General features: G+C 42.3%; 1 protein-coding gene across 2 annotated transcripts in view; it reads right to left on the reverse strand.

The window, feature by feature from the left end:
- Tmem245 (transmembrane protein 245) overlaps positions 1 to 13,677 on the reverse strand; it is a 78,392-nt gene that overhangs the window by 47,960 nt on the left and 16,755 nt on the right. For both annotated transcript variants that reach the window (XM_059254380.1, XM_059254379.1), the window contains exons 4-6: positions 6,430 to 6,546; positions 3,374 to 3,610; positions 1,421 to 1,590 (exon numbers count right to left, since the gene is read on the reverse strand). In XM_059254380.1, coding sequence (XP_059110363.1) covers positions 1,421 to 1,590; positions 3,374 to 3,610; positions 6,430 to 6,546 — 524 coding nt within the window. The remainder of the gene's footprint in view (positions 1 to 1,420; positions 1,591 to 3,373; positions 3,611 to 6,429; positions 6,547 to 13,677) is intronic.

Consider the following 13,677-nt stretch of genomic DNA (forward strand, 5'->3'; position numbering starts at 1 on the left):
CCAGGAGTTTAGAAGCCAGCCTAGACTTTAAAAGCAAGACCTTGACTCAAAGAAGAAAAGAGAAAAAGACCAGAGTCACCACATTAAAGAGAAAAGACAAGGAAATCAATAATATGGACAGAAAGGCTATGAGACATAACTTCTCAATACTTGAACAAAGGGGCCATTCATATCCTAAGAGCTTTGTGGAGGCTTTAGTAAATGACTCTATGGCAGAATTCATATTTCACGACCTTCCATAGCTTATAGTTAGAATTTTACAAACAAATCTTAGTTTGACACATGGACAGAAACACAGAATGAGAAAGGAGATGTTGAGGGGCTGGGCAGGGTATACAATTCAGTAGTGAAAACCACACCCACATGTTTATTACCTTCTTATTTAGCCAGTGCCAGAGCTGGAGGACAGGGAGGTGAGAGAGAAGATAAGAACAGTGGGATATCATTAGAGAATGCAACAACAGTGTGGAGAGAAAGTCTCTGAGAGCAGGGAGGAAGGTGTCAGGAAAGGAGAGGAAGAAACAGTGCATTACAGAGCTTTAACACGGTGCTGCTTTACAACCAGGATGGCTGGAATGACAACCACAAGCCTTACTGTAACACCTGACAGCCATATTCTCTCAGGACAGAGCCTCTGCACAGCCAGTCCCTCTACCTAATAAACGCCTGCTGTGCTCAGTTTGCTCTGCTGACTTCTCCAAAGCTTCCCTTTCTACCACCTGGGCCACAGAGGGCATTTCCACTGAGTGTTCCCCTTGTGTCACAGAGATACTTCACTATACAAACTGTAGTCCTGGCTAGCACTGAATACATCAGACCCATAGGAGCTTGCCTATATTAACTCAGCACACACAAGCACATTATGAGGTAAGTGCTATTATACCCATTTCATTGATAATGAAACCAAGGCGCAGAAGTTAAGCCATCTGTCCAAGGTCACAGGGCTAGTAAATAACCAAATTGGGAGCCAAAGGCAGAGTGTGGATTTAGATTCCATGTCCTTTAACCAGCTTAACAAGGTCTCAGAAATGACTACCTCTCGACAGTAAGTCGAGCAGCTGTCTCAGGGGTCCAGGACTGGTTAAGTTCCCCTGTAACTCAACACAGTATCTGACAAACAAGAATCACTCCAAAAATATCCCCATTCTGAGCCACCATATCACCTAATCTTAAACAAGTCACTTCAGCTCTCTGGATTTCATTCTGGTTCTTAACAAGAGAAGAAGTCAACCTAGGTGCTTTCTCCTTACAACTGTATTTCATTAAGTCCACCCTATCCTCATATGAACATAACTCTAAGCCTTAAACTTTCATGGAGAATTAGATATGAAGTACATCATTAACTAACACATGTTATGAAATGGGTCATTTCAAGCTATGGAACACATAAAATCCCCGGAAGCAGCCAATCATACAATACCTTACTATCAACTTTTAGTAAGAACTTTCCAAGCCCGATAATTGGCCATGGTGCTAAAGCCTCCTGCCGCTCCTTCAGGAAGCACTCGATAACCTGCCACCACACACGGCAGCGTTTCTCCAGGAAGCCCACCACTCCAAAGTGAATCACGAGCTTTTTGATTATCCAGACTATAGAGAAGATACAAACACAAAGGACACAGATTTCTAGGCGGAACATGAAAAGGTTCCTTAGTTTCCATTCTAAGCAGTAAAGCCAGTACTAAAACAAGATCGTGTAGTAAAGGAATGAGGAGGACCACAGGTATTTTAAACAGAAGGAACTGGCCAGGTGTCTTAGTTAGGGTTTCTATTGCTGTGAAGAGACACGATGACCATGGCAACTCTATATAAAGGAAATATTAATTGGGCTGGCTTACAGTTTCAGAGGTTTAGTGCATTACAGCCATGGTGGGAAGCATGGTGGCATGCAGGCAGGTATGGTGCTGGAGATGAAGCTTAGAGTTCCACATCTGGATCCACAGGCCACAGGAAGAGGCTGAGACTCATGAGACCTGGCATGAGCTTCTGAGACCTCAAAGCCCACCCCCAGTGACACACTTCCTCCAACAATGCCACACCTCCAAATAGTGCCACTCCCTATGGGCCAAGCATTCAAACACAGGAATCTATGGGGGCCATTCCTATTCAAACCACCACACCAAGCATACTTTCAAGTAAGCCCCACTAGCTAAATATCATCCTCTTTTTGGAGCTAAATCCCAGGATGAGTCAGGACTCACTGTCTACCCTACAAACATCATGAACTACAATGGCCTTCATAGCTTCCCTCTATCTGACTAAGGAAAACTGAACCCCAACATTTACTGATTTCCTTGGCTATTACAGCTGCTCTTCCCCAGGGGCTTTGTACCATTGCAGGTAATATTTTCAACTGTGCTCCTGTTTCCTCACATGATGCTGCTCTGTGCATCTGAAGAGAGGCCTCTCTGTTCTACAGAGAAACCAACTGTTAAAGCCAACTAGGAAGAGGCCAGTAAGGGTGGATCTAGGTAATTGCTACTTTCCACTACAATGTCTCTAACTCCTGGGACCAATATTCTTAAACCTATCCTTGTAATTTGCAGGGTCAGTGTGGTGGTTTGAATGAGAATGGATCCCATAGGCACATATATTTGAATGCTTGGTCCCCAGTCAGTGGAACTGTTTGGGAAGGATTAAGAGGTGTAGCCTCATTAAAAGAAGTAGACACTAGCAGTAGACTTTAAGGTTTCAGAAGCCCAAGCCATTCCCAGAGGGAGTACTGTGTGTTCATGTGTACATGCCTGCTTGCCTGCCTGTCTCTGCCTCTATCTCTCTCTGCCTCGTGGCTGCTCTCTCAACATGTAAGCTCTAGCTACTGCTCCACCTCCATGTCTGCCTGCCTGTTGCCCTGCTCCCCACCATGAAGGTCATGGACTCTAACCCTCTGGAACAATGATGAGCCTCTAATTAATGTTTTCTTTATAAGTTGCCTTGGTCATGGTGTTTTGTCACAGCAACAGAAAAGTAAAACAGTCGGTATGACGTAACAGTTCAAAAATTCCTTCATTAGGTTGTTTTAGTTTTGAAACAGGGTCTCTCTATGTATCCCTAGCTGCCCCAGAATTCTCTATGGCTCTTGCAGAGGACATGGGTACATGTGGCTCACAAATGTCTGAAATTCAAGTTCCAAAGTTCCAGAGGATCCAAATACCCTTTTTATGTGGAGCAGGCCTCTAAAGGCACATATATGCAGGCAAACACTCATACACATAAAATAAAAATAAATATTTTTCTCATGACCTAAATACAAACATACAACTATTTTAAGTAAGATGGCAATAAGATTATATCAAATATTAAAATCCCACTGCAAGAAAGGAGAAGGAAGTCTGTGGCAACAAGACAAAACCGTACTTAACCAAACAACAACCTGCAACAGGCACGGGCAGCAGCTGCACGATCCACAGATTCAGCCAGAGCTGGACAGCAATAATGGCCCACACGAGAGACACGAAGTAAATGTCGCTGGTTTTCTTCTTCCTGAGAAATGTCCCCATCTCAGGCCTCTGTCTGCCCAAAGTAGGTGAAGGAGAAGAGGGCGAGGAACGGGAGGAGGATGAAGAGGAAGCAGACACTGCTGGGGGAGGCTCTCCCCTGTCCGTGGGCTCTAAAAACACGAAGACATAAAGTCACACATTGTCTTAGTCCACATGAGAAAAGAACAATATAAAATGCACTGCACTGGCATGTGTAGCAGGATCGCATGAGTTCAAGAGACAGCAGATTTGCACTGAAACAAACTTGTGGAAACTACCATCAGCAGAGTTTTGATCTAGGGAAATCAGGTTTACCTTTTACTCTATATGAGTTAAGTATTTTTTGAGATTCATTTTTACTGTATTTGTATGGATGTTTTGCCTGCTGTGTCTGTGCTCATGGGTCAAGGCTAAAAGTGAAGCTGATGATAACATGCTTTCGTTTGACTTTGCTCTGCCTGTTTGATCTGGAAACTCAGGTCAGTGGGAATGATAAATGCTGGAAGAACAGTAACTCTACAACCTAAGTATCATCCTTCTCTGCTTCAGAAACATGGTTTCTTGTTCAAGAACAGTATGTGTTTCTACTACTCTGAATGCTTTCTCCTAAATTATGCCTTCCTTAACACAAGTACTGTAAATGGAGTTTCTCTGTCCTGCCCTTATCCCAGCCACTTTTAAATAATCACTCCAAGGCTTATACATATATTAATTATAAATGATCCCCTGGTAGCTCATGCTTATTACTAACCAGATCTTACACTTAAATTAACCCATAATTCTTATCTATGTTTAGCCATCAAAGTGACTGCTAAACTTTGCCAAAACAAGGCAGGATGGTCCTTCAGGTTCCTGCTTCACAGAACAAACTGCCAGACATTCCGCAGGGCACAGAAGAAAGCAACTGATGAATTTTGCCAATATAGGAGGGAGAGTCCTTCAAATTTCCTGTTTCACTAAAAAGTCTGCCAGATACTCTAGGCCTATAGGCTGAAGATGGATGCTCCAAAATTACAGAAGAACATTGGGTGACTATCCAGGCAGCCAGATGTCTCTGCCATTTCTAGAGTTTTAGAAGTTGCTTGCAATGCACTTCTTGTTTACTCAGGTAATATTATCTCCTTCTGGGGTCTTTGATGGAGTTGAAAACTAGATAGTTATAATTATAGCTTTCCTTAGTTATGATAAAAGGTAAATTAGATATGAAACTTTAGACTCACAAAGATAGGATAGATGATAGAGTATTTTCTTTAATTTTGCCAAATGCAAATAACTGGATATTGTAACTGATTCTTACTTGATAACTGTTTTTGTTGTGTACTTTTACTACATTAAAGTTAAAACCTTCTTTTTTGATTAGACAGAAAGGGGGAAATGCTGTGGAATCCTGTACACTGTAAACATGTGTTGTTCCCATTGGTTGATAATAAAGCTGTCTGGCCAATGGTGAGTCAGAATAAGGTAAAGATGGAGATGAAGAAGGGTGGAGTCAAGGAACCGCCAGCCAGCTGCCCAGAAAGCAACATCTGTAGAAAATGAGGTAACAAGCAATGAACCACGTGGCAAAGCATAGATTAAAATATGGGTTAATTTAAATGTAAGAGCTAGCTAGTAATAACCCTGAGTCATCAGCCAAACATTTATAATTAATATAAGCCTCAGAGTGATTATTTAAAAGCGGCTGTGCAATGGGACAGGACAGAGAAACTCCATTTACAATGTACTAAGTCAGTACTTCAAGAAGAGCTTCCTATATGGGAGGATTGAAGAATGGTTGAACTGGCAAAGTGCTTGGCACCTAATCACAAGTACCTGGGGTTTGGATCCCCAACACCCATGTAAAAGGGGCTACAGTGTATGTCTGAAATCCCAGTGCTGGAAAAGTAGGGATAGGGAGATCTCTGGAGCTTGCTGGCAAGCAAACCAAGTCAAATTGGTAAGCTCCAGGTGCCATGAAAGACTCTATTTCAAAAATTAAACAGAGAGGGACTAAAGAAAATACTGGCACCAAACTCTGGCCTCTACATACTCATGTATACACTATATGCACATAATATACACACACTAACTATGCATACACACTAAAAAAAAAAGGGGGCGTTTACTGTAATATTCTCCACCTCTACTAGGCACTAATAGGATCTCAGTACAAACTGGGACAGACTACACACTTCTGAACTCTGTGAAAGTATGGTATGTGATGGCTCCAAACCTGGTATGAATCTACCAGCTGGATCTCACAGAAGCCAGGCCCTACAGAGCAGCCAGAGGGTCTGCTTTGGGAACACAGTAAATATATACAGCATAAGGCATTTAAATTGTACTTTTACTTTGAGACAAGAGAAAGAAGGCCGGGTAATAATAAAAATGAATGCATAAACTGTGGAAAAGAAAAACATCCCACTGTAGACAGGGAGTTGGGAAGGAAAGAAAAACATCCCACTGTAGACAGGGAGTTGGGAAGAAAAGAAAAACATCCCACTGTAGACAGGGAGTTGGGAAGGAAAGAAAAACATCCCACTGTAGACAGGGAGTTGGGAAGGAAAGAAAATGCATAAAAATAGTAAAAAATAAAACAGTGTAGAACTGACTGATAAAAAAGGAACACAAAATAAAAAAACAAGATAAGGACAGTATAGAGTCGGGGTGGAACTATATATGGTAAATGGGACACTAAGGGAAGAAAAACAGTACAACTGCAAGACATAAGAACAGCACGTTTTAAAGGCAAAGGAAGGAGCCAGGATAGGAAACCCAAAAAGGTAAACAAGCAGAAGCATAAGAAAATAAACACATGAGGATTATGGTATAAAAACAGGAATCAGAATAAAATAGTGGAGGACTAGCAAGTCTGAGGTCCATTTTATGCTGCCAGCCTCCTTCTTCACTCTATTTCCTACTTCTGTCTCATTTTCTAGAATGTTCTGAGCGCCTTCATGACGTCAGTCACCTGCAGGGTGAGTGGAGGGCTGGTCTTCACCACTTGATTCATACCCTGTGATGGAGATGGCCAAGTTTGCGAGAGTAGAAGCTGCCATGGAGATCACTTGTCCAGGTAACTCTGCCCCTATAAAGAGTGGGGGTGGAGAGGAAGAAACACACGTTTTTTAAATCCTTCGAACAAATAAAAAAAGCAGGAACTAACTCCTGCCAATTTAAACCAAAACTATTTTCAATAGCAACAAACCAAAATAGTGATTTCTCAGTCACTGTGGGTCTTTACCAAAAAGGAACACTTCAAAATTGCCAGTTGCAAGTCCCTAGACATTCTGTCTTCTTCATTTGAGAACCCAATGATGGTAAGTATGCCAGATACTTCGCCTAAACAAATAAATTCAAAATGCTGGGCTTTTATTTTTTTAACTTTACCAGATGATTTTAATGCACACTTCTGCAGAAAAACATTGCACACCGAGTCTGAGAGCGTTCTGGTTAAACTGTCTTATACTATTTTGTATTATTACGTTCTAATACAGTATGAGACAGTCCACACTTACTGTTCACAGTAATGATGTAACATAAATGAATATGTAAATATATGGATGGATATTGTGCAAAAACACAGATCTACAGAGTATAAACTTCAACAAAGGTAAAATCCACCTTGGAAAATCTAAAACAACATCAGTGTTTGGTCCCATGCAAAATTCCTTCTGGATAATACCAAAGTGTATCATTTACACTGGATTCAAATCAATCATCTACTGGCAAGGTAGGTATGTCTTTGATGGTCGGTCTCTTGACAGGCTATGCAGACAGACTAGCTCATACAGCACCAGGTTCTAGTATACTTTCTTACACACTTGAGGCTATTTCTTAAGATTCCCTCAGCAGCCAAAATGTCATGTGCAAAGCAGTTCCATCAAGTAAATACACCTATGCACGATCTGAGTAACATAATGATACACTGTAATTTGGAAGCCACACAGTTCCCACAACAAGCAGGCCTGTGATTTTTCTGCAGCAACTTAGTGAAAGTTCCAGAGTTTCTTAAGTCTGATTTCTAAGTTAATGGCAAGCAGCAGCAGCCATGGTATAAGCACAATTTCCCGATGCTAATGAGTACCCCCTACTCACACCAGCTGAAGTGGATTCTACAACTTAAGGACACTGGCCATTCAGATCACCAAATCACACCACTCACACAGATAGGACCTTACTTTTGGAAAGCCTGACAATGGAGAAGTCTGTCAATCAAGGAAAATAAAACACAATTCTTCAGTAAGTCAAAGAATTTTTAGCTCCAATTAACCCTACACCCAACAAATTGAAGACTGGCCACCTGCCTGAGATAAGAAGCCAGAGCCTCAAGTGGCTCTTCGGTCAATAAGCCATTGAAGAGCAGAGCCACCCAGCTTAATCATGTCCTATTCCATCCCCCAACAAATGCCCCTGTGACCTGAAAGAAGTTAATTTTAAGGCACTCAGAGAGAAATTCTCGCTCACAGTCTGGGAAGAAGAGGTAAGTTGCATGTCTGTGCTGGGACTTTGGTCTCCTGGCCTTCAACAGTAGTCTATACAACACACGTGTCTGTATACAAAGGCAAACATCAACTGAGGGAGGAAGGCGGGTCTGACTTCTGTACTCTGTTTACTAGTACATGTGTTAGGGATAAAGACAACACCCAATTCCCAGAGTCTAGTGAAGAGACATTCCTACCTGCATTAAAGAACCATGCAAAAACTGTAAGTGACAAATTATGACTGCTATACATGGTGCAGGTATTTTATTAGCTCTTAAGACAAGAAACCTGAAATAATCTGGCAAATCCGGGAAGGGTTCTCTCTTAAAAAAATTTTTTTAATTGTGTATGGGTGCTTTCCCTACAATGCATGTCTGTATACCACATGTGTGCAACGCCCACAGAGGCCAAAACAGAGTGCCGGATCACCTGGAACTGGAGTTACAGATGCTTGTGAGCCACCATGTGGGTGCTGGGAATTGAACTTAAGTCCTCTGTAAGAGCAGCAAACGCTCTTAGCCTCTAAGCCACCTCTCCAACCCTTCAAGGGAAGGGGTCTCTTTAAAAATGAAAGTATAATTAATTGATATTGTAAGAGAGGAAAGGGAATTAACCAAACAAATGCCAAGAATAAGCCAGAGTAGAAGGAACCTAGCAGTGAGGTTATAAAAAGCAGCTGAATACAAAATACAACACAAAAGAACGTCAGAGGACTGAGAACACAGACGGCTAGTGGGACACCACGACCGAACAAACAGCTACAACAGTCCACCAAATGACACGAGGCACAGAGATTATATAGAGAGCTTTACTCTTTATCCAAAGAAGACCAGAAAAGCACTGTAAACAGGGCAGTAATCTCCACCTCCCCTGGTAAATACAGTACAATATAGATGTAGCTCTAAGAAGTGACCCCTGTGGGCTTTTTACTCAGTTTCTCATGACAGCAACATCTTCAAAACTGTAGTGTAATAGTCCAGTCCAGACAGCAGCAGGGACATGAGCCATACAACAGTGTCCTCAGTACAAGCATCCTTCCCCTGCCCTTTCAGAATCCATGCAGCTGCCTCCTGCCCTTATGTAAGTGACTAGTTCCGAGATGTACTAAGATCACTCTGGCTTTTCTGGAGGATGGACGAAAGGAAACCTAGATGTGGTCTGTAGTGGGTAGAAGTGGCTGGATTCAGAGGAATTCACCCAGTGACAAATGGACTATCACAACCAAGGTGCCCACCTCTCCAGATTATCCAACAGGGAACTGTAAGAGGCCAGGGTGAGGATTTTGGAGAGTGGTGTTTTAGTAAGACCTGCAAATAGAAGTTTCACAAACTGACTACAGCAGAGATATCTCAGGAAACCCCAAATGAAATCAGTGTGGGGACGCCTAATAACCTTGGACAGTAAAGCAGGAAAATAAAAAGGTAGGTGGGATAATTTCCAGGTAAAAAGCAAAATAAGCCAGGACTCTCTCCTCTGAAGTAAGCAACTGTCAGTGGTCCTGAACAAATAGATTTCTGCATAATCAATTTAATGAGAAGAGGTTCACTTGAGACATCCTAAAACACAGCTTCCATGGTGACTTTTAAATTTACTCATCTAAGAGGAGCCTGGGCCATATGCTAACACAGGCAACAAGACCCTGAACTCACAACCAACGTGATGCTAAAACTAGCAGTTACAATCAGTTAAGAACTAATGTCAAATAGTGTAGAACATTTCAGGAGCACAAAGGATGAAAACCTAAGCTAGGCAGTGGAGTGCATGCCTTTAATCCCAGTACTCCATCACTTGGGAGGCAGAGGCAGGCGGAAGCCAGCCTGGTCTACAGAGTGAGTTCCAGAACAGCCATGGTTACACAGAGAAATCCTGTCTCAAAAGAAAGAGAGAGAGAGACAGAGAGAGACAGAGAGAGAGAGAGAGAGAGAGAGAGAGAGAGAGAGAGAGAGAGAGAGAGAGAGAGAGAGAGAGAGGAAAGAATGGAAACCTAATCCATGCTGGGAGCTCAAGAGTTTCCAAAGGAGTGCTCTCTCAAGAATACTAGATCATGCTACTTCATTTGGGGTCTCCTGAGATATCTCTGCTGTAGTCAGTTTGTGAAACTTCTATTTGCAAGTCTTACTAAAACACCACTCTCCAAAATCTTCACCCTGGCCTCTTACAGTTCCCTGTTGGATAATCTGGAGAGGTGGGCACCTTTGGTTGTGATCTGTCCATTTGTCACTGGGTGAGTTCCTCCTAACTCACTTAAACAACAGCAGCCACATAAAGGAACAGAACAAATCTATCTTGGAGAAGGAGAGATTGGAGATTAAATAGTAATAGAAACTACATGTTCCAAGACAAAAAAAAGCGAAGAAAGCCACAAAGAAAAGCAGTGTCCTCTTTGAAGGGCTTCAAGCAGTCAAGGAAGCCAGAACACAGGTCTATGAGAGGAGTGGACAAGTAACAGGAAGCTGGAGATCAGTGGAAGGCCACAGAGTTTCTGTATGTGGAGGAAGGATAATTTGAGGGCTGGGGAGGCAGGTGAGAAAGCAGGAGCACCTGGGCTTGAACCCCAGATCTTACTATGTAGCAGTGGTGGGAGAATCCCTGCCAACAAGCCCAGTCTCCTCACAGGCAAAATGAGCTCCATATGACTTCCTATTTTGTATGTGACTGAGTGAAAAGATATAAAAGGCTCTGGATGCTCCCTGGTATACAAGAGGTATGGAGCACTCCTTAGCTATTGTCAACAATGAAGTACTGTTGTTGACAGCACAAACTGTAAGCATAAATCACTAGAGTCTCTAGTTATCTAGAACATCTCTGCAGCTTCCATCCCTTTCACACTAATACAGTTATGCCCTAAGTCATATTCTCCCTACAGACACACTGATATCGTCTTTCAGAGTTAAGTAACATGCTGCACACCATAGACACTTACAGATATGAGAACTAAAACCAGCAAAACTACAGGTAAAGACTATTCAATTTGCTAGTGTCAGTAAAATACACAGAAAATATTCAAAACTGTGCGTTAACATTCTGGGTCACGCATGAGTGATTAGAGAGCATCACACTTCAGACGTATCAAAGGAGTACCATGCAGAGAAAACCAACAAAAGGCACTTGAAAATTATGGACCCAAGACCTGTTAACTTCTCTTATCAAAGAGATACACATTTTAGTGAGCTCTATCTATGTGCTGTTTCTGCACTTCAAAACCCAAGGTCTGGACAGATGAACGCCAGGAATGAGATTCTGGGTAAAGTCATGGCACTAGATTTAAAAACCAGCTAAAAATAGGCACATCAACAAGGGTACATAACCTTGGGCTCAAGGACTGGGGTGGGGGTGGGGAAGCGCACTCAAGGTTTCAAGTATCAGTCTACCCAGGGTCAGGGTCGGTATGAGAAGAGCTACACAAGTCTAAAGAAGGCCAGTGACAAGACAGAAACTCAGAGTCTGAAACAAAGGAACCAAACACAACACCGGATTAAAATCTGTTGATACAACGAAGTCCACAAAGAGCAGATTAATTTCTCGATGTTGATAAGAAAATACAAGGTGATACAAGTCTAAATAAGGAGCTACTTCTTGGTGTGCTCTGTTCTCCCAGAGCAGCAGCAGTGAGGCACCAAACATGACTGCTGCTGGCACTGCATACATGGACACCTGCTAGCCTGTAGTGACCTGTAAGAAGGCTTCTATTTCCCCCATTAACATAGAATATACCTCCCTCTCAGCAGCAAGGGCACAGGACCCTGGGTATGAGCAACAAACAGGTTCCTCTAAGCCTACAAGCTGACAGAACTAAACTGGAGAGTAGGGGATGAGGAGTGAGAAGCTGACTTTGTTCCTCTCCTCTGTCTGGGCTTCTTCACTGATCAAGTGTGTTCATTCATAGCATGTGCTCTCTCAGGCACCTGAAGCAACTACCAGGGCTTCCCTGTGAAAGTATTTCTAACAGTTAACTAGCAGATCGGTGGCCAGGGGTTCTGCACTACTGCTCTAGGCCAAGCATCTTGACATTAGAGACACAGCTGAAGCCTGTTTTCTCTACTTTTTAAAAGATTTATTTTTACTATTTTTCATTCATTTTATTTTTACTTTACGTTCATGGGTATTATACCTGAATGTATGTCTTTGCACTACATGCATACAGTGCCCACAGAGGCCAGAAGAGGTGTCAGATCCCCTGGAACTAGAATTACAGATGGTTGTGAGCTGCCATGTGGGTGCTGAGAATAGAACTCAGGTCCTCTGGAAGAAGAACCAGTACTCTAACTGCACAGATAGCTCTCCAGCCCCTTATTTTTATTCTTTCAATTCCTCTCTCTGTCTCTGTCTCTGTGTCTCTGTCTCTGTGTCTGTCTCTCTCTGTCTCTCTCTGTCTCTCTGTCTCTCTCTCTGTCTCTGTCTCTGTCTCTCTCTCTCTCTCTCTCTGTGTGTGTGTGTGTGTGTGTGTGTGTGTGTGTGTGTGTGTGTGTATCTGTATGTGGGTATATGCATGTGAATGCAGATTCCCACAGAGGCCAGAAGACATTGGATCCCATGGAGGCAGAGTTATAGGCAGTTGTGAGCCACCTAATGGGGATGCTGGGAACTGAACTCCCAAACTCTAAAAAAGCAGTACATGCTCTTAACCACTGAACCACCTTCCAGTCCTAGATTTTCTTACTTTAAAGTTTTCCCACACACACTCAAAACCTGGTACGAGTTCTTGTTCTCAGAGTACTCTAAGTGCTGTTAACTGGGTGACTAAAATTTATACCTGGTCAGGGGAGCGAGGCCTGAAATCCTTTAGTGGAGACCTGTACTACTCATATACAGGAAGCCCTCTGCACCACAGGGGAACAATTGTTGACCTCCTATATATACCAATCCATGGGTGTTCAAGTTCCTTATAAAATGACACTATCTGCACATAACCTATGCACATCCTCACATACACTAGCTTATGCAGAATACCTAACGTATAAATGCCACATAATTGTAGTAATATTGCCTTGTAATGTGAAATGTCAAGAAAAAAGTCTTAATGTGAGATGTCATTTTTCCTAAAATATTTTTGATTTTCAGATGGTTGAATCTACAGACAAGAAACCTGTAGAAACATAAGGCTGACTGGACTTAACCCTGTATCAGAGTAGCCGGAAGAGACGCCAACCCAGAAGAGGAGAAAGGGTACCCAGGCCACAGGAGGAGGCTGAAAGACAGTAAAACAGAAAATAAAATCTTCCTGATTTTCTACTGTCAGAGAGATGTGTAACTACGGTTCCTTGTAGTGATTTTAAAGCCAGCTTGGTCTATGTAGTAAGTTCCAGACAGCCAGGACGACACAGTGAGAGCTCATCTCAAAAAAGAAAAAGAAATCTTACAGTCATCAGATATACTCACCAAATATAATAGAAACAATCTAAAAAAAATTTCATAAGACATACGATCACCATACAGGAGTGCCACACACTGCTCTGCCTACAGTAAATGCTAAAAATAATAATATGTTCACGGACACACAAAGACATCCTTGGTATGAATATGCCTAACATATGTGTGACAAAAGGAAATGGTCATGGTGACCCCAGAATTTCTGTGTGTTTTTAAAAGCTGATGCCAAGTGTGGTGGCATATTGGAGGACCAGCCTGAGCTATATATACATCAAGACCCTGTGTTCCAAAAAGAAAAAAATCTAAAGCAGCACAGAAACCATCAGTTAAGCGGCTGGAGATGGCTCAGGGGTCAAAAGCACTAA

This window comes from Peromyscus eremicus, chromosome 2 (genome assembly GCF_949786415.1).
Source record: "Peromyscus eremicus chromosome 2, PerEre_H2_v1, whole genome shotgun sequence".
Classification (NCBI taxonomy): Eukaryota; Metazoa; Chordata; class Mammalia; order Rodentia; family Cricetidae; genus Peromyscus; species Peromyscus eremicus.